Raw genomic sequence first — 26,363 nt, forward strand, 5'->3', positions numbered from 1 at the left:
TCCGGACAACTTTTCAACTCCCAGCACTTCCTTCGCGATAAAAATGTTACTGCCAAAAACAATTCAATATCATCCATATAGTGTATTGTAATTCGGAGGTACTAGGTAAAGCATTTGTTACCTCCATGGTAATAGCATTGCAAGTTGGTAAAGGCTTACAGACACCTCCCTCTTCAGCAATGCATAAAGTGTGCACATATGCGAAGTGGTATGTCTGTCAGCAGCGGACACGCTTCAGCAGGATATGTGACTATCATGAAAACAGTGTACTCTTACCTCATCAAATAGATGCTGAATGACCATGTCGGTACCAAAGGGGTCCAATTTTATCTGAAAATAGTCGAGAAATCACGACAACTGTGAGAAATCAATGAAATCCAAGTTTGAGTCTTGATGCAAAGGTTACCCACTTGCCGCCATGTCAGTGAAAATTTCCGTTTGTTGATTGGTTGATATTGCCCATGTGACTATCAGAATCCAGTCTGGGCATGCTCAGTGGACAGGGTTAAAGGTCAAAATTACTATGGTTCCTTACCTGAAAGGATCGTGAATCATTTTGACGGGTTCGAACAGGATCGTTTAGCACACTTGCCAGATTCAGTCGGAGATCGAGCGGAGACCAGTCTTCCTCTGACGATAGGTACAACTTATCCATGCTTAGATTGAAGAGAGACTTTCTTGTTGTCCGTACTTCACATTCCGTTGACGACCACGACTCTTTTCCGTAGATTTTTGGGGCATGAAATTTCAAGCGTCACCTGACAGTGGGGACACCGTTCGGAATCTCAGTGTCCTCTGGCCCTTTGCTATAAAATTTCAACTAGGGGTCTTGTTCTGGCGTATTGCCAATTATAATTGTTAGGAGTCGTTTGACCTTTGAGACGCAATAAAAGCTGTATTTGTGCTTTGCCAGTCGGGAAATATTCATTTCAATCCAAATATATTTATTGCCAGGTTACTGTACTACATACTTGCTTGTGTTGTTATGCTTCGGTTAAATCCAAGGAGCGTCATAATTTTATTCCAAATGAATGTGAAAACCCCCAGATATACGATCTCTTATCGTTAGACGTGGTGTAATTCAGCCACGAAAGGTCGTATTTACATTAACAGCCTTTTACACAGTAGCACTGAAGTGCAGTAAAATATCTCTGCCAAGAGATGAAACACCACCTCTGAAGGTAATGGGATGGTTCAGTCGAGAAATAAGACCAACCATTAACCACAATTGTACCATCACCTAATTTAAGACAGTGGCAAGAATTCGAAATCGACTCATCCTATTAAAACCGTCCAACCAAAAGATAGGTATTGCAGATAAATCTTCAGATTTATTCATCTATTTTATATATATATTTTAGATTTTTAATTATGTTATTTAAAAAAAATTGGGGAGGGGGGTGTTATGTAACAGTACAACTACTGACATTGTCTTTATACAGAACTGATAGACGTTTAGAGTATATGGTTACATCATAGACCCTCCACTCACGAGGGTCTATGGTTACATGTATGTTATTTACGTTACCTGTTTTCCATCAGCCATATATTTTTTACCTCCAGTGTTTCACTTTTTGTTTTTAGACATTATGACCTCCACTCTATTATTTGATGTGGTTTTAGCTACCTGAGGAAGATCTTGCATAGTTCAAAACAATGTGTATTTTATAAAAAGTTTCCAGATGTGGTAGCCTCTAATCTTTTCATTCAAGGTTATTCACCTGCCAAGACATCATTGTCTGAATTGGTAACCCTGGTCTTCCAGCACATTTCATATCATGTATGTCTCAGACATCTTCACAAGTAGATAGGTTTGCTCAGGTCAAAACTAAATGTATTGTACTTGAAAGACAGTGTAAACACTTGAGTCTTGAGAATTTGACTTCAGACTGTTGGTATCGTTGACTCTTGTAAACACTTTTCTGTTCTTTTCCTTTCAGACCTTCAAAATGTTCCAAACTGGACTGTTGCTGCTCACCTCACCAATCTCGCTGGTGAAGTCAAGAATTGCGCCAATTTTGATAGGTGTTTCAAAACACGTAAATGAAACTCTGTACGTGAACTTGCAGCCTTCACTGCAGTCATCTGAGACAGAGAGTGCTGCAACACCATTACCATTGACAGATGAGGTGCTCTCATTGGTCACAAGTATATACGCCAATGCTGCTACTGTATGCAAACATATAGATATCAGAGTTCTTCTGCGAAACATCAGCAACAAAAACATAAATCAGCTGTCACCATGGCAACTCTCCCACAATATCGATCTAGTGATGACAGACAATCCAAAAGATAGATACAACGTAGCCCAATTAATTCGTATGAAATTTGGAATGGAAGTTGAGCCACAAGTGAAATATTTGGAGGATTTTGAAGGTGATGTTCTTCCAAATAAGAAAAGCAAAGTAGATACAGCTGACAATAATCTACAAAGGTTGAAATCCTACAGCAGTATTGTACTGGGTGGAACTTTTGATCGTCTTCACAATGGACACAAAATTCTTCTTAGTGAGTCCTGTTTATTGGCGGAAGACAGAATCACCATTGGTGTTACAGATGGAGATATGAATAGAAGTAAGTGGTCATCAAGTGAAAGTAACCCTTGTGGCTGTATGTATGTTATATAAAAGGCTTTCTTATGAAACATGGTGATTTAAAGGAAAAATCCAGTCAGACTTATTTCTGTCTTTAGTACACTTGTATTGATTACTGCTATCAATTTAAAGGAAAAGTCCAGTCAGACTTATTTCTGCCTTTAGTACACTTGTATTGATTACTGCTATCAATTTAAAGGAAAAGTCCAGTCAGACTTATTTCTGCCTTTAGTACACTTGTATTGATTACTGCTATCAACTTAAAGGAAAAGTCCAGTCAGACTTATTTCTGCCTTTAGTACACTTGTATTGATTACTGCTATCAATTTAAAGGAAAAGTCCAGTCAGACTTATTTCTGCCTTTAGTACACTTGTATTGATTACTGCTATCAATTTAAAGGAAAAGTCCAGTCAGACTTATTTCTGCCTTTAGTACATTTGTATTGATTACTGCTATCAACTTAAAGGAAAAGTCCAGTCAGACTTATTTCTGCCTTTAGTACACTTGTATTGATTACTGCTATCAACTTAAAGGAAAAGTTGTATTCAGCCATTTTAAGGATTCGCTGCATATTTTCTAGGGATGACATTATGAATACCTCAATCTTTGTGTCTCGACATTTTGTATTTGTCAAAAAACAAAGAAATTAGGTATATGCTAGTCAGTGTAACAGGAAATCATGTTTTTATCATGACTCAATTTGACGAAAGTAATAGTGCTTTATTTGTCAGTTTCATTTCATACTTTTTTTCAAATTTTCAGAGAAAACCCTTAGTGAACTAATACTACCAATCCATGACCGAATAAGTGATGTTATGAGATTTCTGAAAGATGTGAAACCATCAGTTCTACATGACCAGTCTGTTGTACCCATAATTGATCCATTTGGCCCATCTATAGTAGATCCAGACATGCAGTGCATTGTGGTTAGTGAGGAAACTAGGAAAGGTGGGGACATGGTAAATGAGAGGAGAATTGAAAAGGTAAAGTGGTAAACACTGTTTTGTAAATTAATGTGGAATTTCCTGAAGGAGTTGATTTGGGTTGAAAAGTATATTCATGATTCTTTGGTTTTAGAAGATTCAATAGAGGGCGTCCTTCAATTACAAAATCGATTTTAACTTGTAATAGATCTGTTTATAGTGTCCCTAAATGCAAATTGAGAAATAGATGAATTTTCACAATAGTATATGCATGGCACTAAAATAAAGTGTCAACAAAAGAACAAATTTTTTCTTAATATTCTTGATACTCATCTGCAAAAGTGCTTTTGGTCATAGACCCTCCACCCATGGAGTCTATGTTTTGGTGAAATGAAGTAAAGTTATTTTTAAAGAGTATGCTATACACAATAATCATGATAATGGAGGAGATAATTGAAGGGCCCCCTCTATTGTCAGAAAAAGTATAATGTAAAGCTTAGCACATTGATATCAATATCTGAAAACGCAGTGCAAACTTTTATATCATTCGTCATAATTCAGTGTATGACAAATTACCAATAACGAAGTGTGTTATCTCTGGACTATTATAACTTGGCTTAGTCACACATGGTATATCCAGCAAGTAGATTGACTGATTTTACCTGTTTGAAGAAATCAGACCAGTCGTACTAAGAACCTCATGCTGCTTCAACTTGTCAGTTACATTTTCATACATTCAATTTTAGGGTCTGTGCAAACTTGATGTCCATGTGATCAGCCTAGTTCAGGACTCCCATCATGCACCTCATGAAGAAAGCAAGATTAGTTCTTCCAGTCAAAGGCAAAGGTTGCTGGGAACTTTGCTCAAAGCACCCCAGGTATGGTAAATAGAAGTCTACAGAAGCATGGAACTTTTGATATTTGAGAAAGACTGAATACAGTAGTGTGGATGAAGTAATGTTCATGTTCATAAAGTAATGAGAAAATACATTGTATAGAAATGAATAGTTGATATGTATAGTTGCTGCTTATTTTGTTATTTTTATGTACTAATTTTCCCCTCTTGTTGTCATGTTTGTTCATTTTTATCTGTCGTTATCATCTTTACAAATATTGTTGAAAATATCTACATTTTGAAGTGTGGGAATCAAGCCAGTGTTTTTGCTAAGGGTGATAAGTAGGTAAAATCTACAGGAGTTCCCAGGTCATTTTACCAGCATTCCCACCATAGTCTCTCTGGGAAATACAGCCATTTTTACCACTTTCTCCCTTTTTATTACCAGGATTTCCCAACCTTAGCAAAACACTGTCAAGCTAGCTACAGTGTATGGTATGGAATTCCTACATTGATGGACAAAAATCATTTTAAAACTTGTTGAATTGATGTTGATAAATTCCGAGTGTCATTTGTTGTTGTTGTTGTTGTTGTTGTTGTTGTTGTTGTGGTGGTGGTGGTGGTGGTGGTGGTGGTTGTTGTTGTTGTTGTTGTTTACAAGAATAAACATAAAAACACTCGGAAAGAGTAAACAATAAATCAATATGTTTTTACTTGTATACAGAGCAAACCAGAATTGGCCAAGACTCCATATATTATAGGTTTGACTGGGGGCATTGCAAGTGGAAAGTCTTCTATCTGCAAGAGATTGGAAAAGCTAGGTGCTTTTATTGTCAATTGTGATAAACTTGGACACAAAGCATATGAACCAGGAACAAATGCTTATAAAGAAGTCATACAAGAATTTGGTGAAGGTAAGGATAGGTGTGATGATTATGTCTCCATAATGTATAAATCCACGGTTTATCAGAAAAACAAAAGATTGCACACTTTGGCCACTAGAAGTGCTGTTCAAAATTTCCTATCCAGAAGTGAGCTTGAGAATAGCTCTGTCATCTTTTTCACAGCATTTCCCATAAAAGTTATATCCTTCTTAGTCCAAATAGTTCCTTATTTTTTTTAGATTTTATTGGTGTAATTTGTAGGAGGTCACAACTGTCTTCTATATCCTTTTTTAAACAGTTTTAAATACTTATGTGATTGATTCCATGACAGTAGTTTTTGCAGTCACGTTCCCTAATGTTGGCTGTCGTCAGCAAAGCTTTAAAAATTGCAGGAAAAACTGAGTATTAACATATCTGTGACACAGTGTCTTTTTTGTCTGTATTATTTGTCAGAGTTGATTCTGCTATTAGTAATTTTTTTTCAGAATCGAGGGTTGTAAAACACAATCGTAAACCTTAATTTACCCATATTTTCATCATGTTTCCATTTCAAAATTCATGTAATTTTATAGATTTAGATCAGATTTTGTCAGATTTTCTTTTTGCAGTTATTTTGGTTTTAGTCTTTTGAAAATCACTGATTTGAAGCCAATTTTTCAAAACTGAAAATAATTCCAATTTATGCAAAGTTTCCTTGAAACTGTTACCAAGTCTCTTTGTATTCGTAGTGTTTGAAATGTGACATTTCTCAAAATATTGATATTTCAGACATCATAGCAGATAATGGTGAAATAAACAGGAGAGCATTAGGTCCCAAAGTGTTTGCAGACAAATCAAGGCTACAGAAACTAAACCAGATTGTATGGCCAGAGATTGCTAGACGTGCTAAAGAACAGATAGCTGATTGTGCCACTAAAGGTAATAGTGGATTATTGGGGGGGGGGGGGGGGGGGGGGGTCTTAGTGGTTCATTTATTCACTACCTTACCTTTACTGTATGACTATAAGACTCCCAAGGAAGCTAGGATGGAAGTGTTATGTTTGAAATGGATCGAGGTATTGGTCAAAATGCAATGCACTTTGATAGTGTAAAGGTTTGCATGGCCTAGCTTAGAATCTAGGCAAATGGCAATTTTGAATTTCGATTTCCTCATTTGAATGAATTCCAGGCTATGTATGGTCCTAGTAATAATGATAATGTATGCACTTGCATTGCAATACATACATGCTAACCTTCAGTCTTAATTTATCCTAGTTGACTGCTTCCTGACATAGAATTAATTCACGAAGAATGTGAGAAGATCTTTGTTAATGTTGACTTCGCTGAAGGTTATAGGTCTTTTTTTAAGGATACTTTGGATTCCCTCTACATTGTTTCTTGAGTCATTGACTGTGTGTGTTTCCTTCCAGGTATACAAGTATGTGTACTTGATGCAGCAGTCTTGATAGAAGCTGGCTGGATTGAGATGGTACATGAAGTATGGGTATCTCTCATTCCAAAACAAGAGGTGAGGAAATGAAGTTATCCCTTAAAACACATAGATATATAATAACTCAATACCAAGCTGAATTTTTTTTTCAAAGTCACTAAGATTCATGGTTTCAAAATCCAAAACCATTTCCTAAAATAGCTCACACTATCAGAGATTGATTTGGAGAAGGAGTAGCAAACTGTTTTAAAAGAACTTGTACTTTCTTTTTGTACAATCATGTAGAGGTACATTAAATATTTCATTCAGAAAGAAGGGACAAGTGATATGCTCTAACTATCTTACTTCTAACAAGCCTTAGTCAAAAATTGATCACAAATAATTTCCTACAAAGATAAATGGTTATATGAGTGACCCTTTTGCGAAATGGATGGATATTATGATAAAAAAAATTATAAGTAATTACTTCCAATACTTTGTTTGAGATGAATGGCAAAGTTTGAAGAGATGAAAATTGGTCCCCATGGCACATTCCACATGCTAAAGTACATAATGAACAATAATTCTAAATTTGGAAATAAAAAAGACCCATTGACGTTTTTTCTCAACTGACTGTATTCACTTTTCACAGGCAATCAGACGAATCATAGACAGAGATGGTCTGAGTGAAGAGAGGGCAGTAAATCGTATTGAATCTCAGCTAAGCAATCAAGAGAGAATAGACAATGCTAATGTAGTGTTTAGTACACTATGGGATCCTGAAGTAACACAGTCTCAGGTATAGTTAGTTATTGATAAATCAAGATTACTATTTAATAGTTCCCAGATAGTTCCCAGGCTTATTCTAAATGCAATTTTTGGTTCACAACTGGCAGTTTGTGTGTGTGTGTGTGTGTGTGTGTGTGTGTGTGTGTGTGTGTGTGTGTGTGTGTGTGTGTGTACCTGCATGCATGTGTGTGTTGTGTGTATGTATGTATGTATGTATGTATGTATCTGTCTATCTGTATGTCTGTATGTATGTATGTATGTATGTATGTATGTCTGTATGTATGTATGTATGTATGTATGTATGTATGTATGTATGTATGTATGTATGTATGTATGTATGTATGTATGTATATGCGCGTGTGTGTGTGTGTGTGTGTGTGTGTGTGTGTATGTATGTCTGTGTCTGTGTCTGTGTCTGTAGTTCAGTGCATGCTTTGACATTTCCCTATTACATGCCTAAGTATATCCAAACTTACACTTACTGCTATGTATTGCAGGGTCATGTACACATCACTTTGTTTTGTGGATCGTCTAGTAAATCTGTGTCCAAATTACAGTTCGTTTGTTGTTAAATTCCACAAAATACAAATTTACACAACATTAACAATTAATTTTCTTTGTTTATTCTGTAGGTTGAGGTGGCATGGGAACATCTTCAAGCACGGATACATCCTACAGAGAATCCTGCTTCAAGTTCAGAGCCCGACTCCAAACTATGAAATACAATGTACAATATTTTACCGAAATAAATTACTATAACAGTGTTGTCACTTTGTGACTGATAGTTGATATTTACAAGATTTGATTTTGAATTCATCATTCCAACATTGTACCGAGAATGCATTTTGATATTACCTCATGGGGGCAGTATTGGTTGGTGCTGAAAAATTAGATTGATGTACTTTTTATCGGCAATTTTTGTACTTTTTAGAAAGCTTATTTCTGCTACAAGTATTACAGTTCTTTTTAGCATCCATGGGGAAAATTGACTCTTTTTGAGTCATCACTGCTTATAGGCATATAAGTTTCACGTATAGACTGTATGGTGTTTTACACAAATGACCTTTGGCCTCATCAAATTTGACACATTTGATAACGTACCAAGCAGTGGAACCCACTGATAGAAAATGAACAATTCACCCTGTGAACCGAGAAGACAAAAGTTCAGAAGGTTATGGATTACAACAAAAAGGAAAAAAAAACATTGTTACATCACCTTAGTCAATTTCTCATTTTACTGAAATATTTAAATACTCATTTTGAATTCATGAATGTCAAATGTTCATAAACTGTAAGACACAAAACTGTATGTAGAGTTGTTGTGTGGGTTGATTTGGTGACTAATTTACAACAAAGTCAAATTCACTTAAAATAACTCATAAACTGATGTAAATTGTTGATTATTAAAGTGCAATAAAAGAAGTTTGATATTTACTAGGTTACATGTATTTTGCACTATGTCATTGCTTCTTTGTAGACAACTGTTTATTTGACTGATAGACTAATGTTTAAGGTATAGTTTCCCTATTGTACCTTCTTTCAGTAAAATGATAAGATTTCAAGAAAACTGATATCTCTTTCTTATCTTCTGTACTTATTGCCTCTACTATTTACATGCTGTAAAGAGATATACACTATATACAGAAAAGGAAACAGTTTTTAAAATGTATTGATAAATTAAAAAAAAAAGAAAGAAAAAACAAACATGTACTGTATCAATCAAAATTATCAAATGGTTGAGAGTTAATTCAGCAAATTATGTATAAACCATTGTATTATACATCATCAATGAGAAACACATGAATTAAACACTTTCAGACCAAAGTATTCGTCAGCTTGGTAGATCCCTGGGTGTAGATCAAACGATTGTGTACAAGTTGATCATAGCGCCCCCTAGAGGTCAACTATAACTATTCAATTTGTCATTCTGATGAGGACTGTGAGTCAGGACAGAGTTCAAAAGCTCAATATTCTTATCTGCAATTTATAAAAAAAAAACACTTTCTTTTACCCTATAAGGTATAAAAGTATAACTTTCCTAATACAGGATTTGTTAATGTTTGATGTTTACACTTTACCAGTACCTTCGAAGTACGACAATCTCAGGAGCTTTATTTAAAATTTAAAAAAATCATTTGTCATTTCTATATTTGATTATGTTATTATCATATTTTAAGTTTTGTACAATTCTTTTCAAACATCCCATACCGTATAAAGGAGTCATTACTTCCAACATATTCGCGAGTCTGGGAAACCAAGACTAAGTTCCCTGCCCTGTTATCACGATGGCATTGCACCCTGGGTAATAATAGCAAAATGGCGGACTTCACAGGGATACGCATGGATCTCGTTTGTCAGGACGAAAAAAATAATTGACCTGAAAATATGAAACACGAAGACTTCAATATGGTAGGTAGTATTATATAGCAATCTTGTGTGATATTATTGTGGGTGTTTATGCCGTCCACAGGTTAGTGTAGCTGTTTAACGCAACGTGATCAATATTGAGATGGAACTAATGACTTTTCTGGCATTCCTGTAGCACGGTAAATCATTACCATGTCTGTCAGTTGTAAGGTAATATTGTGACACATGTATCTGATGAAAGATATCCTGGAACTCAAGTATCAGTTTGTAGACTTGCGATACGGTTTAAATTTGTGTAAACTTCCCATATTCCCTGGTGGGGAAAAGTAAGATAAAATTGCGAAGGTACTATTTATCTGCCAGCAGTTATTACTACTAGGAACTGCCCATTATTCTATTAGGCATTGTCAATAATTCGAGAAGTGACCTATGAACATTTCACTTCTATTAATGATTGTCCCGACCATGCATGCCCTCGTGGAAAGTTGTAAAGATCACCCATGGAATGATTAAAAGCTGAAGTTATCACTCACTCAACAGATACAGTATACATAGATGAACTAGTAAAAACTAAAAGTATTCAATGGTAGGAATATCCTGGTGGTATGTGTCTGGCCATCTGTTACTTTTAAAGTAATGTCAGAGGGCCATGGTTGCTTTCGTCAATCCGTGTTTTTTGCCATCTCGACAAAACACTGAGATGTATAATACTCATACTGTACACAGTAGCCATGCATGTAAATATTTTGATAGATACCATTAACTTGAAATGTAAAATGACACCGTTGGTCAGGTGAGCAATGACGGAATGTTTATGTTTTTTGTTTTGGACGGTATCACTGTTATATGTAAAAGAGCCGGTAGTGATGACTCATCCGATCTGATCTCACCACCAGTGACTTCATAGTTTGAGGGTATAAATATAACTCCAAATAATCAAAGTACAATTGTGTAATGACGTCAATGGTTACACTCAATTGAAACACAAAATGTTCTTTCTTTGTACTTTCACTAGTAGACAATGCAAATGAACATAAATTATGTAGCAATGTTCACCTCAAACTTACAACTTTACTAGCAAAGGAGTGTAGATAGAAGAAGTGATGGCAGAATGAGCCTGTAGGTTTTTTTAACAAGAATTCACACTTCAACCATTTTGCCTTGTCATTTGATAATATTTACCAGGTAGGTATGTGTACATGTATCAAGCCTAAACTTGTTCATATCTTAAAATAAGAAACAACTTTCAAGGTAAACTAGGAAAGAAAGTTCTATTACTTTGACATTTCCTTCTGTGTTTTTTTCCTTGTGTACCATGAAACAAGTTGCTATATAACTTGAGATCGCGACATTTTCCACATACAAAGATGTATGAAAATGTTTTAATGTCGTTTTTGTGTAGAGAACAGTCAGCTATGTTATATAAAAATACATGTAATCATGTTGATTGAGTAATAGGTGCATGAAAGTAAAACCCTTCATCAGATCTTTTCAATCAGGAACTATCATTTTCTGACCAATATCAGGAAGAGAAACTAACATGCATGTAAGTAAATTTTTAAGATTTTAGAAATCAAAAGTTTTGAAATTAAAGTATGAAACTTAGGATTTTGATTACTGGTAAAAATGATACTGATAAACTACTCAAATAGAATATTGCCCTGGATTCATGTTGTACAGTAAGTTAGTACATGTACATGTAGGTTTGTTATGATTGTACATGTTGTGTTTTTGTACAAATATGTACAGATACTTGAAGATATTGTTCCCAATATTTTTCTTTGTTCATCCAAGGAAAATACAAGTGACCGTAGAGACCTTGTCACTACGAGTCGATAGGAGAGTTGTGGAAGACCCTTAGGTCACAAGAATTTTCTGGTTGAATGAAGAAAGATATTAGGGAATGATATAGTTATAACTCTTCAAGCAAGGATAATTTATTTTTAAAAATTGAAACAATAATGATGATTTGGAATGTTTTGACTCGTATTTTGAGCACCGCGAAACCAGTGATGTAGACACGGGTTGTCCTGATGTAGAATATGAGAATGACCAAGGTATATAATATTTACTGTTCAATAACTATGTGTATGGTATAATGTGACTTGTAGTGTACCATGTAGTCAGTGATACCAACCTCTTCATATTAAAGCAGTATTACTAAGAGCTAGAAGTGCACTGTAATTTAGACACATTCTCAGTCACTGGCTTCACCAAGCTCTTTCAAATTGAGGATATGTACTTAGTCTAATGTAATCATGGATGGTATATCATAATAGTAGATTACACATAAGTGTACAGCTAGCTATCAAATTAGTCCAAATTAAAAATAATGACAGGTGTATGAAGGCAGTAATGAGAGTGAGTCTTCCCCAGTCCATTAGTCTGGAGGCCAGTTACTGAGAGCAAGTCTTACTGAGTACATTAGTCTGGATGCAATGTGGTGAGTAGAGGTGTAAATTGTAACAGTATCATATAGGGACTATATTGTTTAAAATCACAAAATTATGCCATAATTAAATTGACACAGGTTTGAAATGAATCTAAGGTACAATATACATTGGTAGGCGTATTTGTTTACTCTTGTTTTGCTAGGTACTGGGTACATTAATGTTATATTACTTGGTGTAGGTAACTTGTAGAGTGATTATTTATACATATGACCACTATGTGAACCCAAACCGCACACTTCTGTAATTTAAGAGTTGTCCTTGGTATAAACAAGTTGGCATTTTATATGAACCCTTTCTGACTTACAATCTACTAAGGAATTGTCTCAATCATTGTTGTTATGTGTTACACTGTTAGCATTTGCCAATTAATCTCAACAAAGATAAAAGAAAAATTTCACTTTGCCTTCAACATATTTCAATCAAGGGCATGTATAGATGAATGTGCAACTGGTAAATTCTAGCTATATATTCCTAGCTCTAGACACACCCACCAAACACGCCCACTTCAATAGCATTATAAAATGAGGAAAATATACATTTTTGTGTGATAAAGCAGACGTTAATTTTATGTCAGTACTCCAAATTCAGTCACAAATTTTGATAATAATTTTACTTGGGAGAATATAAGAGTGTCTAAAATGAATTTGATGATATTTTTTGGAAACGTGATTTAATAGTATACCAGAATGGAAATATGTAAATTTCTGTTGTAGAAATGTCATAATTTCTCATTCTTTTATTAAAGTTATGTATTTAATTCAAACAAAAGTGATGATTCAGATATTCATTTGTATGACCTAATTATGTGCCTATTATTATTATTAATATAAATTCATGTATGTAGCATTCTGTACATAATTTAGATATTCATCATAATTGACCACAATACCTGCACTGTAACATGCAAACAGTGAATGAATGACTTACATAATCTCTATGAGTATACAGAAAACTAAAGATATCATAACAAGGATGATGTTATAAGTATAAAAGTTTATATTGTATACTGAGTTCAGAGTGAAGGGCCATGTGCTGACTGTTTTATACCATTCATGTACAATACACTAGTACCTGTTAGTCTAGAGCTACCCATGGTATTGAGTCATTTTGAGATTCAGTGTCACGGAAACTGAAGGAGCGGTCATCAGATTCGATACCATATATAACATTAGACTAACTACAAACAAAACTAGACTTGGTCTTCAGTATACTTTTACTTCGAAAGGTTTACTTACTGATGTGATTTTCAGGATGCAGACTGTTCTAGAATCCTGCTCTGCTTAAACTTTGCTTTTTCGTTTAATTTAATGTCTTAATTCTTCCAGAAATTAGTCACACAACATATTTCCATAAATCTGATAAAACTGTAGCAAACCACAAAGGTTGTGTTATACACTAAAGTCTATTACTACATATATTTGTATTGTCACTCATAAATCCTCTTTCTCCCAACTTGTACTTAGTTGTGCGCAAACAAATATTCCTTAGGGAGAAAGAGAATATTCATGTGTTTGAAGATGTTTTGTAGATATATGTGTATCTGTGTACACTACATGTTGTGCATTGGGACTATAAAGTATTAATATTCATGACACAAATGTAAACAACCTGTATGTTATGACAGCTTTGGTGGTGACTATTTAAGAGGGAACTGGGCTTTGTAAAAATGATTTTACTCAACAGTGTTGTAAAGTTTGACAGGTATAGCAATAACAATTTGTAACATTGTAATCACTCAATAGTCAGTGAAAGTACAGGCATATAAGTCTAAAAACGTATTTATAGTAATTTTGTATGTTTGACAATAAATGTTTTATGTACTTTGTTTTATCAATATTTACAGAATTATAATTTATGTAATGATTGATGATTATATGTGGGAGGTCAAAAAATATCACATAAGTTTGGTAAATGTTGACAATTTATTGCTATGTCTTTTGTTGTTATAGTGGAACTTGCCATAATGTTCAGACTGTTAGATATGATGGTGACGTAGTCGACTGTGGATCACAGTCGTCCTGTTGTTCAGCTCTATCAGGCTTCTAAAACATAGCTGATAGTGTGGCCTGAATGTTGTATCTGCAAACATCAGTAATCTAGAAAAAAAACTGACAAATAACATGAATATGTATGAATGAATTATGAGAGTACATACAAGATTATTCAATTTATTGATAATGTTTAGTAAATGTTGGTGTAAATTCCTACTAGTTCACACTCTAACCAGGAATCCCTTCAATCATCTTCATCACTATTGTGTTTGTAAGTTATTGTAGAAATACTAAGCTGCTGCTCCTGTCATATAGCACAGATTCAAAGTACCATTCCTCCAGTCCACATCAGAGTCTTTCACAAAAAATAGCAGTATTTCATATCTATTACAACCCAAACTATGATTAAAAGATGTCACTATTGTAATGGTAAACTAGTAAGGACAGAATTTTATTTGAAACGTGTTCTTCCATTTGTCATTTCTTTAATCGTGCAGCACTCAACATATATAAATGAAACCTCAATTCTGAATTAACTACATCAATCACAGGATTTATAGGGGTCAAAATTGACGTGTGGAGTGAAAGGTTGTCATTAGTCAAATTGTCATCCAGAATTCACTGCATGTACACGTACATGTACTACATGTGTTGTAGTATGAAGAACCACTTTGTGTCTAGAATTCATATTGTCAGTGATTAGAAAGACCTAACAGTGATACAGTGTATGTCTAAGTCTGGGACCGTACTCCAATTCAAGACACGATAGTCCTTTCCGTGGAGTTTTCGACTACAAGGAGAGGTTGGCCACCAAAGCTATTGTATGTCTGTGTCTGGCTGGATAGATGGATGGATGGATGTACATGTTGTATGTATACATGTAAATTGAAAGTGTGTAATGTATGTACACAATGAAGACTATAGGTTCCAATGACCAAATCAGTAATCATTTGACTGACTATCACTACTTAGCTAGTACAAGACGAAACAAGACAGTCTGCAACGCTTCATGTGGATACATGATTCTATCCATCCTTTATCTGTGTTAAACTTACAGTTTCCTATTTTGAATGTGTCTTTTATCTTTATGGCAGCCGAGAATCCAGACAAATGGGGATTTTGAATATTGATGGGGAAATAACGAATTCAAAACCCACATTCACATGGAATCTTCCAGGCTATCTATATGGATACTGGCTGTTGACAACATATGTTGTCTAGATGAAGTACAAGTACACTAACAATAGAGTCAAGCAGCTGGAGTCAAAGTATTCTACCCTTGTTTCAATGCACATTGTGTGCAACCCAGCCCTGGATAAACGAATACTTATTAGATCTACATTAACTATATTTTCTTTATTTAAGGAATAATGGAGTGTACAACAAAGTGTATTTGTACAAGTATCCAGAATGAGATAATTGTGTTTCTGCACATGATTTCTTTTCATTTTGTGTGTTTGTTGTTAGTGATTAATGTCTTCAAGTCCTGCCTTGTTTCTATTCCTATATGAATAGGTTCATAGAAATGTCAGTGTGTATGTTGACATATTGCCTCACTGACCTAGTGGACTATATTCCATCTCTTATTAATTAGATGGCTTTCTCAGTTTCTGGCTGATGCAATAGTACGGGACAATCACAGCCATGTGGTTAGAGCATGCATTTTGCAGATTAGATAGTTCATGCTATTAGCTAGTCATCAGACACAGTATACGTTCATTGTAATTTAAGAATATGCGAATATGTTAGAACATTTGCCCGGATGAAGGTATAGTTATTGTAGTAGAGTACATGTTCATCTCACTGTCATAATGTAAAGTTAATGTTACTGCACATACTTTTTTTGTCCTGTTTCTGATACATTTATCTGATCCCATTCTTGGACTCATGAGGTCAGTTATGTACATTTGCTATATTTATACAAAGGTAGCATTATGTGATTAGTAGATAATCGATGTTGTAGTGCAAGTTAAGGTAAAGACAAATCGGTCTGTGGTTTATGCAAAGCCTTGTTTTATTAATGTGCAGTTGGACAATAAAAAGATTTTTGATTGATAGGTTCCCAGCAACACTGTAGGTCCAGCTGTACTATAGTATAGAATGCATTCATGATTCTCTTCTGTGACACAGTACGAACAGACGAAATCTAAAGTGTGTTTTGCATCATGGCGATGGGTTGTAGGCTTAGTTAGGGCTAGCTTAGTGTTAGTGTAGAGGCTTTGAATCCTGATCCAGAAGAAAACAGATAAAAGATCTAAATGAAAAAAGAAAAAAAATATCAAAGTCACAGATAGCCTCTAGACTAGTGTAGCCTGTATTCTGTTGTTTCACAGCAGGAACAAAGTCTAAAGTGTGTTCCAATCAGTGTACCCTCTAAGCTAATTTGATGTGCCACTGGCACACACAATTTCTAGTGATACACCAAAATTAATCTCTTACTATGTGGTGACTCACAAGAAATGCCAGTTTTTCTCATTTTGATTCGCAACAAAATTTGTCTATCATTAGAGGGCACACTGGTTCCAACATAGCATGGTGATGGGTCCTAGAATCCATTCTGTTCTGTTTGACAGTATGACAAGACTACCCTGTAGTATGTTGCAGTACAGCATGTGTGTGCTGTGTGACCTTATAAGTCTGACTGGCAGTTTCATTTTAATCCTATTTCATAAGAACAGGACAGAAACAATCATCAACGATAATCAGATTGGGTTGTATCATTGCAATCATTGGGGCAAGGTCGAACATTCTGTGTACCTGCATACAAGATTCTTGTAATCCAATCTGGGAGGTAGGGTTTCATTAGACCACCACTTACATGTAATGCTCCTCTGTTACTATACTATCACCAACTGGTTTACTCTCCCATTCGTTGACTACATTGTACTCTCAGTGTAAAAACGTGTGTTGAAAGCGGTGGACAAAATCAAATCAGGGTACGCATTTGGTACAGTTATTAGGCTGGATGCCAATGTGGCCCCTAACTATTACCACTGTCAGTGGAGGTGTATAAGAACTAGACTATACAGTTATTGGTATTCAGAATGCATAGAGGCAATTCCTAAATCGATTCTAGGCTTGTTGTCACACTCACAGGTATACTAGTGTTTGCACACATATACTAGTGTTTGTGTTGGTTACTTTTGTTTGTCAGTCACTGTAATGATTTATAACGATATTCTATTTCTGGGGAATTTTTGCCATTAATTATTAATGATTAACTGCATTGTGAAGTATGGTAATTTTAATGACAATGGGGATGGTAAGATTCAGTAATAATTTTTTCATTGTATAGAGAACTCCATGGTGATATGGCTTTTTAAATTTGAGAGAGATTACATCATGTAAAATCAAATATGCTGGTTTTGTGACCATACTATGAATGTACTTCATGTAGTCACCAATCTGTCTGTCAAAGTTCTTGTAATATTTTAAAATAATATATCTTTACAGAGAATCAGATTTACATATATTACATGTAACATTAAAAATGTGTGTACCATATATTGTATCAACTAAAATGTGAATTTCTAGTGGTATGGTTGTAAAAAAAATCTGTACTTCTAATATTTGGACGATTTCATGGACTGCTTGTGGGTAGGTGGTATATTATGTAGGACATGTCATGACACACTGTCAACCAGCACTCAAAAAGCAGACCAATGTGGGTAGAACAACAATATGTCATGTAGTCCGACTGGCAGCGAGAGAAAATCATAGTTATCATATAGGTTCAGTGAACAAATCTTGTAAAAATACCTTTTACGTACATTTGTATGGATATTACATAGGATTTTACAACAGTTTCATTTTCAATTGTCTTTACTTTTTGTGTAATTATTATTATTGTTCCAGGTTTCAGATAATGGAGGAAAAATCTGAATAAATTTAAATATTTTTTTGAGGTTTGGGTAAAATACAATGTTTCAGATAATGCAAACTTGAAAATTGCAAGTAAATTTTTCAAGTTTGGGTGAAATATTTTATGCTAATGTACCGCTAATGTTCTTCAATTAAAAAAATGAATTTCTGTTTATTTTTCAGATTACTATAAGCTAACACAGAAGTATTAATTAAGAAGATATTACATCTGAAATGGCAACACAGAAACTGAGAAGTTTGGTGTCCAGTGTGTATTACTATCATGGCTTGTTCTGTTCAAGTCATCCGTTCCTCATGATAGTTTTCACCATATTTGTTGCCATCATATGCAGGTGAGTGATAACAATTAATACACTCAATGATATGAATTCCAAAGTTTGTTCATCTTACATTGAGATTGAAGCTTTTTGTTGCACACTCATGTATACATATACCTGCCTTTTTTAATGCCATGTTGCCTTGACAACTGATCAATCATTTCGATGTGACCTGATGTGAGTAGTGTGTAAGGGTACATAAAACATTTGCCATTTGTTTGCCATCTTAGACTGGTCACAAATCATAAATTTTTTTGCAAACTGAAACTAGTCTCATCTAGACGGGTTTTTTTGCAATAGTTTTAGTTTGTGTCTATCTTAGTAAACCACAAAGGTTCAATTACCACAGTAATAAGAGGTAGGGATGCAGTTGTATAATCTACATCATCAAGTCATCACAATTAGAGCTGTTATATCAGTAGTATATACCACTCAGCACTCATGCAACTCTGCTGTATATCTTTAACTTAGACATTTGGATCGGTCCTAGTGGATAAGAAACCAAGAACAGGTTTTCCAAAAAAAAAAGGAAAAGAAGTATCTCCATTTACGGCCTGCTAGTATTATAAATCCATTTTAGTGTGGTTTTTAAATGGCTGCAATATCTGACTTGTTTTGAACCAAAGTTAGTCCAGAGATTTGTCCCGGTCTCACTAGCTCATTGTTGCAAATAAACTTAGTCTATCGTTAGATGTTATCATGGCTAGATGTACAGAGTGATGTATTAGACAAGTTACAACAAACCTTGGTAAATGTAAGAGGTGCCAAATTTGAAATTTATTACAATTGAAGTTATCAGTAATGATGTACACAATTGCGACATATCATTGATCTGACCCTACTAAGACACGGACCCATTTTGGTAATGTATCAACAATATGTTGCAGTAGTTTGTCATTCATACCGTGATTGGAAACACGGTAAGAGGTAGGCATGAGATACTGAGACAGTGACAAGCCTTGGTAAACCAAATTGGTCTGTATCAAGGACTTCAATTATCCCTTGAAAATGTCCTAAATGTAAGACATTGTAGACTAAATAGTGCAATAAGCTATGGGTTGAGTCATATCAACATATGGTGTTATTAGACAGATTTATGATGTGAAAACCTTGATGTAACCATATGTTTTCCAACTAGTATTAAAAAAAACAGCTTGTGTTATTAAATCTGTACTATTATTAAACTGAATAGGATTAGAGTACTCAAAACACTGCATGGGTATATTTTTTTCAAAATCTACTTTTGTAAGACTAAATTTGGTATTAGAGTGTACTGAGTGTTATCTTGTGTGTATTAAACAGTATACAGAGTTTGGCATTGACATGGTTATGAACATGCATTTTAAATTTACATAAATATGATGCACATGCATATATTGTAGTACATATATGTGTATGTGTGTATACATATACATATATGTGTATACATACACACATATATGTATATACGTATATATATTACATAAATGCCTGTAGCTTGTATTTTTAAAATGTCATTCTCAATGTAATCTAGAGGGTATCCATGGCTTCATATCCCTTCTTGGGAGATCTTGAGACTCAAAGTCATGGATAGCCTGTAGACTATACGTATATTCAGTGAGTCTGAGATTTACATCATTATTCAACTCAATGTTGTATTCTGTACTACAATTACATTGACAGAACTACCATACAAACCTAAACAGATCTCATGTACACCTCCCAATCTGTGTGTCTCATTTAGTTTCATGGTAACACAAAGTACACCTGATAATATGAGCAATATAAACATTCAGTGGCTTATTAGCTCCGCTGTCAGCGAAAGCTGAAAGCGTAGCTTTAGGTATAGGTGGGTATTGAGGTATAGAGAGTAGAGTGATTCATAGGTGTCCGTCAAACTTTTATATTTTTACTATCTACTCCGGAAGTGACAGTCGGAATTCTTCGATATTTGGTGTGCATGTTCCCTGGGGGGAGGCTATTCAGATTTGTTCATGCCAAGTTGATCTGTGCCATTTTCAATTTTTTATGATTTTTTTTCATAAAATGTCATTTTCATCAACTCCTTGAAAACCTCTTATTAGATTGCTTTGATATCTGGCGTGTTGATGCGCAGGGGGTAGCTTACTCAGATTTGTTAATTTCAAGTCAGCACATCCTCATTTTTATTTTTTATGATTTTTTTTTTGTAATTTGAAAAAAAAATGAATATGTTAATGAGCATAATGACCGACGCCATATTGGAAATCAGTCGACGAGACTTTAAGTAAACTGCCACTTTTCAAAAGACACTATTGACGTCAAACAAACGATGTAATATGTGCTATAGTCATAATTCTACGCATTGGGCGCCCAAATGACAAGCGTTTGTTCGAAACAGGGTTGTAAACTTCAAATCAGTCCGCAACATCCTCATTTGCATACTCTATCCTGATTCGACCAGAAGCTGAAGGTGACCTCATTTGACCGAGCGATTTTCCACAGCAAGCATCTTGAGTATCAACACAGGACGTTCTTGGTACTCACTAAAATCACACTTCAGACCCACTATAAAAGTGTGATGTTTTCAGATAACATGTAACTTGTGGTTAATTCTATATTGTCGTGCAATTTGGAATGACAGTGAACCAGAATTCAGACAACTTGCGTAAGGAAGGGCATGCCAGACATGCGGTTGAAGTTATGGCCGACAGTTCACATGTAAAGTTAAACGACATGAACGTGTCTTGCCTTTCCAAAATGCAAATATTTGGCAAGTAAAAATAATTAAAATAATTACAACTTTAATTTGGCTTTAGACTTTGCATTATGTTTTGCGTATCTTTCCCCGTTTTACATGTAAATCCGAAAAGGTTCTCTCTCATCATGTCATCAGTGTCAGTGATCATACCGCGCGGGGCTGCTTTGAGTACGAGCGAAGTGAGGCATGTTGAGGTATTTTGTTGAGAATTATAAATATTGCGAAATGTCAAGTACAAGGTTTAAATACAATGGAATGATGAAAAAAATGGCAGAGTCTGCTGACAGGCGCCGGTCACAAGAAACACTGTGAATTAAAATATCAGACGATGTATGTGTTAATCGCCGACAATCCACCCGTATGCACGAGGGACTAACCCGGAAGCAAGTCGTTGTCAGCCATACGTTACAGTGGTAACATCGTCCGAGAAATCGCTGCGTTCAGAGTGTCATTATTCACAGAATTGTTGTTTTCGAGTGAAAACCCGTCTTGAATTGTATAACTCTAACAAATGAAGACATGTCAAGTTATATTTTGAAAGTTGTATCGCTAGTTTGAGACGATTTTCTCACGTACTATAGTACTATCGAGGCTTACTTGGAAGTAGTAGGACCTTACTCCAGTTCATCGGGAAGTTTAGCCAGTCCGATAATTCTTTCTGGTTTAGTTTACAACACTTTTGATCAATCACGCAGATTTTGTTGTTGTGATGAAAAGAAATAAAAAAAAAGATCATTTCAAGCATTTCGTTGTGTTTTCTTTGTGAAAGGTAACCGAACATGAACGAGTGTTACCACTGTAACGTATGGCTGAGAATGACTCTCTTCCGGGTACTTAACTTGAGATTGTCGCCGTACGGAAACTAAGATGGCGATTAATACATTTCTTCCCTATATATATCTACCACAACTAGTACAAGTTGAATGTTGTTGACTTTGTAAATTTGTTAGAAAATTGAAATTCAAATTGCCTCAAAATTATTTTAGATCCCTAGTTTATTTCATTCATCATTAAAATTTTCCAGGGTTACAGCTGTAAGACACTGGAATTATTTATAGCCAACCTCAAAATCCTCTTTTTTTCTTTTTCTTGTGTGCATTTCCCAGTCATTTTTTTCTGAGATTTTGTGCAATTTTTCATAACAGTAGATTTTTGTTATAAAATGGTGACTATGGTATAAAAGTACAATACATTACCAACTTCTGTGTAAAATGTGTTTTATAGTGAGACATCATATGAAACCACTAACCACTTTATTGCATCACTAAAACAAAACTGCATAGTGAAGACCTGAACCACTTCTACATGTCACCAAAATAAAAAATTAAATTAAAAAAAAAAACAGCGGAGCTATTCTGACCGATAGGTCGCTTGTAATTATATGTAGCCGTGTCATATTGATGTGATTTCTTTTAATTCCCTGTAGTTATCCATTGGTAAATCTACCGTTGCCAGGATATGCACCACTGGAATTTTCCACACCAGTCAAAGAGTACAGTATTCCACTCAGGAATGATGAAAATAAACCAACCGAACCACCCACAGATAAAAGCACTGTTGATTTTGGTGGCACTTCTATACCAAATTGGGTAAGGACACATCCCAAAGCCATGAAAAATGTGCTTTTGTACAAGGGTTATTTTGGGACAGTACTCCTAACATGTACATGGAGTAGAATTTTACCACCTAGGTGTGTGTTGAAAATAACAATCATTCGATTTCTTGGTCAATACCATACAAATACTTTACTATAGGCATACTATAACAGTTTTCATTACATTTTTTTCTTCCACTCTGTCATGCTTTGGGCTTTTCGTTAGCTGTGTTGTCTCCCTTCATTGGTTTTGTCTTTGTGCTGTTGAATAAGTGTTAATAAAAAAATCTAAAAAGAAAAAAACCCTAAAAAAAATAAGCACACTGGTAAGGTGAACTTCTTGTTCTAGTTGACCCTATTTGACCCATAGAACTCTATACAGGACTAATAGGACATGTATTCATACACGCACGCATGCACGGGTTAGGAAATTAGGGAGGGGTGTGCTAGAGGGATACAGGAGATAGAAGGACAATGGCCAGTCTTATATTGAAGTTGATGTATAGAATTCACATCATTTGCTCTCTTTGTCTCAGTTTTTGGAACATTGTTTCCAACCTGTCTGCTTCAAATTTTGATGAATGTTTTCCGAGTTGTATTTCTGTCCAAGATTTTGAGCTTCAATGTTTACTGTAAATTACATTAGTGTTGTAAGTTATAAGGTTTGGGTACAATGCCTTGAAAAGTTAGTAGAAGATATTTGTTGATATTTTTATACAGTTGTATCAATGTTATTCTTTACTATGTTTCAGTGAATGAAGCCTATGATTTTTGTCATAAACTAAGTCACTGTCCCATTCTAGTAATGATAGAACAAAATTTAACATAATAATAACATGAATAAAGCGAATGTATAATGTGTCTGTTTTCCCGGAGAGAGCTCCAGACCAGACACAGAACTACTAACAAGATTAAATGATACAGAGAAACAATTTGAAAGCATGGAAGGATGTAGAAAGAAGTGTGTAAGTGAGTGAGAGTTAAGATTGAAATAGGTAAGTTTTAAGGGCAGAGCATAGCCATTGACAACTACATGTATTGAGTGGCCTGACCACAAGAAACCTTTCAGAGGGTGGTATGTTGCTGAAATGGTCATTGACTAGCATATGTAATAATTACACAAACTAGGGAGTCCTGTTAATAAGTTCTGAAACTAATATCCATTCAGGACACTCATTGACCACACAGCATGGCTTTTAATACCTTAAATTACAGCCCCACAATAATCCTTGTCATTATACAGAGGTCATTCCTTAGAAGAAAAAACCCTCAAATTTAGGGTAACAATTTGCAAGATAAAGAGAGATCTTCTTGTGTAAGTGCTTTTTCCTGAAGCATAAGAAAGTACTGTGTGTGTATAAGTGCTTTCAGCAACATTGCAATCCCAGATATTGTTACTGACAATATATGACTCTATGAGTACACAATTGCAGCTGTAATCCATGACATTTCCAGCAAAATGCTCTTTGCTCAGGAAACTATCTTCAAAATATATTAGATTTTGATGTCTAGACATGTATCAAAAGATTGTAGTGTTGCTAAAAAGTATAATCTCTTCGCTGTTGCCTATTGATTTTGAGGTCAGCCATCATTTGTTAGGTTAATCTGTAATCTCACTGTTATCATAATGGGTGCTCCTGTCACAGTTGTATGGATACACTAAACCCTGTCTGAAATCAAAGAAATGAGATAAAAAGTCAAATCTTAACTCGTATGCAATAATGCTGTCTGTGTCTAGGGTTAGGAGACATCTAGTATTGACAGCGTTAGCTGTAAGAGAGTGTGTTGTAGCAAACATGTTTAGATAGACATATGTATTGCACAGTGTACGTGTATTCAGGTATTTAGTGTCGAATTGAAGCTGTCTAATGGGCAATACTGATTTCATGATATAGGAATGGAGGTAGTCAGATCACAGACTAGATATAAAGATGCACAGCAATCCATCCATACAGACAATATGTGCACACTTATACACACACACTTATTCACAACCACATGCATATGTGCACACATACATACACACATAAAGACGTACGTACGTACGTACGTATGTACGTACGTACGTACATACATACATACATACATACATACATACATACATACATACATACATACATACATACATACATACATACATACATACATACATACATACATACATACATACAGAGACAGACAAAACAAATAGACAGACAGACAGACACTGTCTGACAATCTTGGCTATTTGGACAGCTTTCAACCATTCAAAGGTGAATGATCTCAACTTCAATATATACATGTAATAATAATAAGGTTCAATGATCTAACAGTCAATAAACTTATCATATCCTCCCCAAGGGCATACAAAAATATGGACAAATAATTTAGCTTGTTTATCGGCATTGGCAGCCTGTCAGATACAAATTATGCTGGCTGATAGAGTGGCATAAAATGGTCTATTATTCTTAAAGACTATTGGCTTGGCTTTCCCTTCTTGGTATCGAGAAGGGGAAAGGCTAAATCCAATGCTTGCAGACAAGCAAACATCAATGAATTGAATGCCCTTACAGTATGCATAAGCAAAGTATCACAACCAAGCAATGAATCTGCCTTCAAATCTACATCAAATAGATTGAATTCCATTCTATATTCTACAAATATTGAAATTATTATTGAGATTTTATAAATGTTTCAGTGTTTTTGTTCTAAGCAGTATGTATGATGAAGTCTACCTATGTTCCAAGTCAGTTTACCAGTAGTTCCACATCAGCATTATCAGTAGAATTTATATAGGAAAACTGCCAGTTTTACCAAATTTCCTTCTTTTTTGTCCCAGGGTTCTCCGAAAGCTTTGCAAAAAACGCTGCATTTGATGATTTGTAATGCATATTCCTAATTCTGTATTATATGCTCTTTTTTCAGTTTGATGGTCCACCTTTTGCTTTTATACAACAAATCAACATCAAAGCTGTGGTATCACCATGGCAACCCACTCTCATCACCACTGATGCTTTCCGAGCCCCTCTTTCTAAAATTTTTAAATTGGTAAATGATATCAATGAATATAAATACAACAATAGGTAAGTGTGAAAATTATGAATTCAAAATTTATATGAAATTATTGGTTTGTGGGAACCAACTTATAGATATAATTTAGTAGACATTATTGAGAATTTTATGTGCACACTTGTGTGTACTGTAATGAAACACAGTGTTTTAATTATATTCTTTGCCAAAATATCAAAAACATAGTCTCTTATGACTTACCACATTGTATCAAATTTTGATGTGTCGCATGAAATTATGCGTTAATACTAATAGTGCATCAAAACTGTACTGGCTCACAGAAGGCTAGTCTGGATGACCAGCCTGTGATTCTAACCACAGGTATAAATACTGTACAGGAACTAGACTAACAGAGGACTAGTCTGGTCACCATAATAACTGAAATAAAGGATACAGGGATACCAGGAAATTGTTGTGTGTCTGTGATATACATCAAATTGGCCTCTTGGTACAAGTTCCTGTTAGCAGCTAACTCTATTTTACAATACAGTATCTTATGTATGTTAAAAAGTTGTTGACTTACAATTTTTTTGTTTGTGACTGGTTAATGGTTGACTG

At 34.9% G+C, this 26,363-nt stretch overlaps 3 protein-coding genes across 9 annotated transcripts in view; 2 read left to right on the plus strand and 1 right to left on the minus strand.

Moving 5' to 3' along the window:
- The window catches only part of LOC144434679 (serine/threonine-protein phosphatase 6 regulatory ankyrin repeat subunit C-like), a 50,614-nt gene extending 49,846 nt beyond the window's left edge, over positions 1-768 (minus strand). For all 6 annotated transcript variants that reach the window (XM_078123188.1, XM_078123191.1, XM_078123186.1 and 3 more), the window contains exons 1-2: positions 536-768; positions 277-330 (exon numbers count right to left, since the gene is read on the minus strand). In XM_078123188.1, coding sequence (XP_077979314.1) covers positions 277-330; positions 536-655 — 174 coding nt within the window. In that variant the 5' untranslated portion in view covers positions 656-768. The remainder of the gene's footprint in view (positions 1-276; positions 331-535) is intronic.
- On the plus strand, positions 525-8,816 carry LOC144434680 (bifunctional coenzyme A synthase-like). The gene is made up of 9 exons (XM_078123193.1): positions 525-640; positions 1,941-2,574; positions 3,358-3,578; positions 4,265-4,396; positions 5,078-5,267; positions 6,006-6,155; positions 6,647-6,744; positions 7,298-7,444; positions 8,067-8,816. Exons 2-9 carry the CDS (start codon positions 1,950-1,952, stop codon positions 8,151-8,153), a joined length of 1,650 nt encoding a protein of 549 aa, XP_077979319.1. The 5' UTR covers positions 525-640; positions 1,941-1,949; the 3' UTR covers positions 8,154-8,816.
- A 927-nt stretch (positions 8,817-9,743) lies between these two features.
- Positions 9,744-26,363, plus strand: part of LOC144433800 (sterol regulatory element-binding protein cleavage-activating protein-like) — a 37,224-nt gene continuing 20,604 nt past the window's right edge. Inside the window, exons 1-4 of one of the 2 annotated variants that reach the window (XM_078122166.1) lie at positions 9,744-9,843; positions 18,290-18,459; positions 22,590-22,752; positions 25,662-25,819. In XM_078122166.1, the coding sequence (XP_077978292.1) occupies positions 18,341-18,459; positions 22,590-22,752; positions 25,662-25,819 (440 nt within the window). In that variant the 5' untranslated portion in view covers positions 9,744-9,843; positions 18,290-18,340. Of the gene's footprint in view, positions 9,844-10,876; positions 10,987-18,289; positions 18,460-22,589; positions 22,753-25,661; positions 25,820-26,363 lie in introns of those variants that run through there. The other variant, XM_078122165.1, reaches the window with a different exon arrangement.

The sequence above is a fragment of the Glandiceps talaboti genome, chromosome 4, assembly GCF_964340395.1.
Source record: "Glandiceps talaboti chromosome 4, keGlaTala1.1, whole genome shotgun sequence".
Classification (NCBI taxonomy): domain Eukaryota; kingdom Metazoa; phylum Hemichordata; class Enteropneusta; family Spengelidae; genus Glandiceps; species Glandiceps talaboti.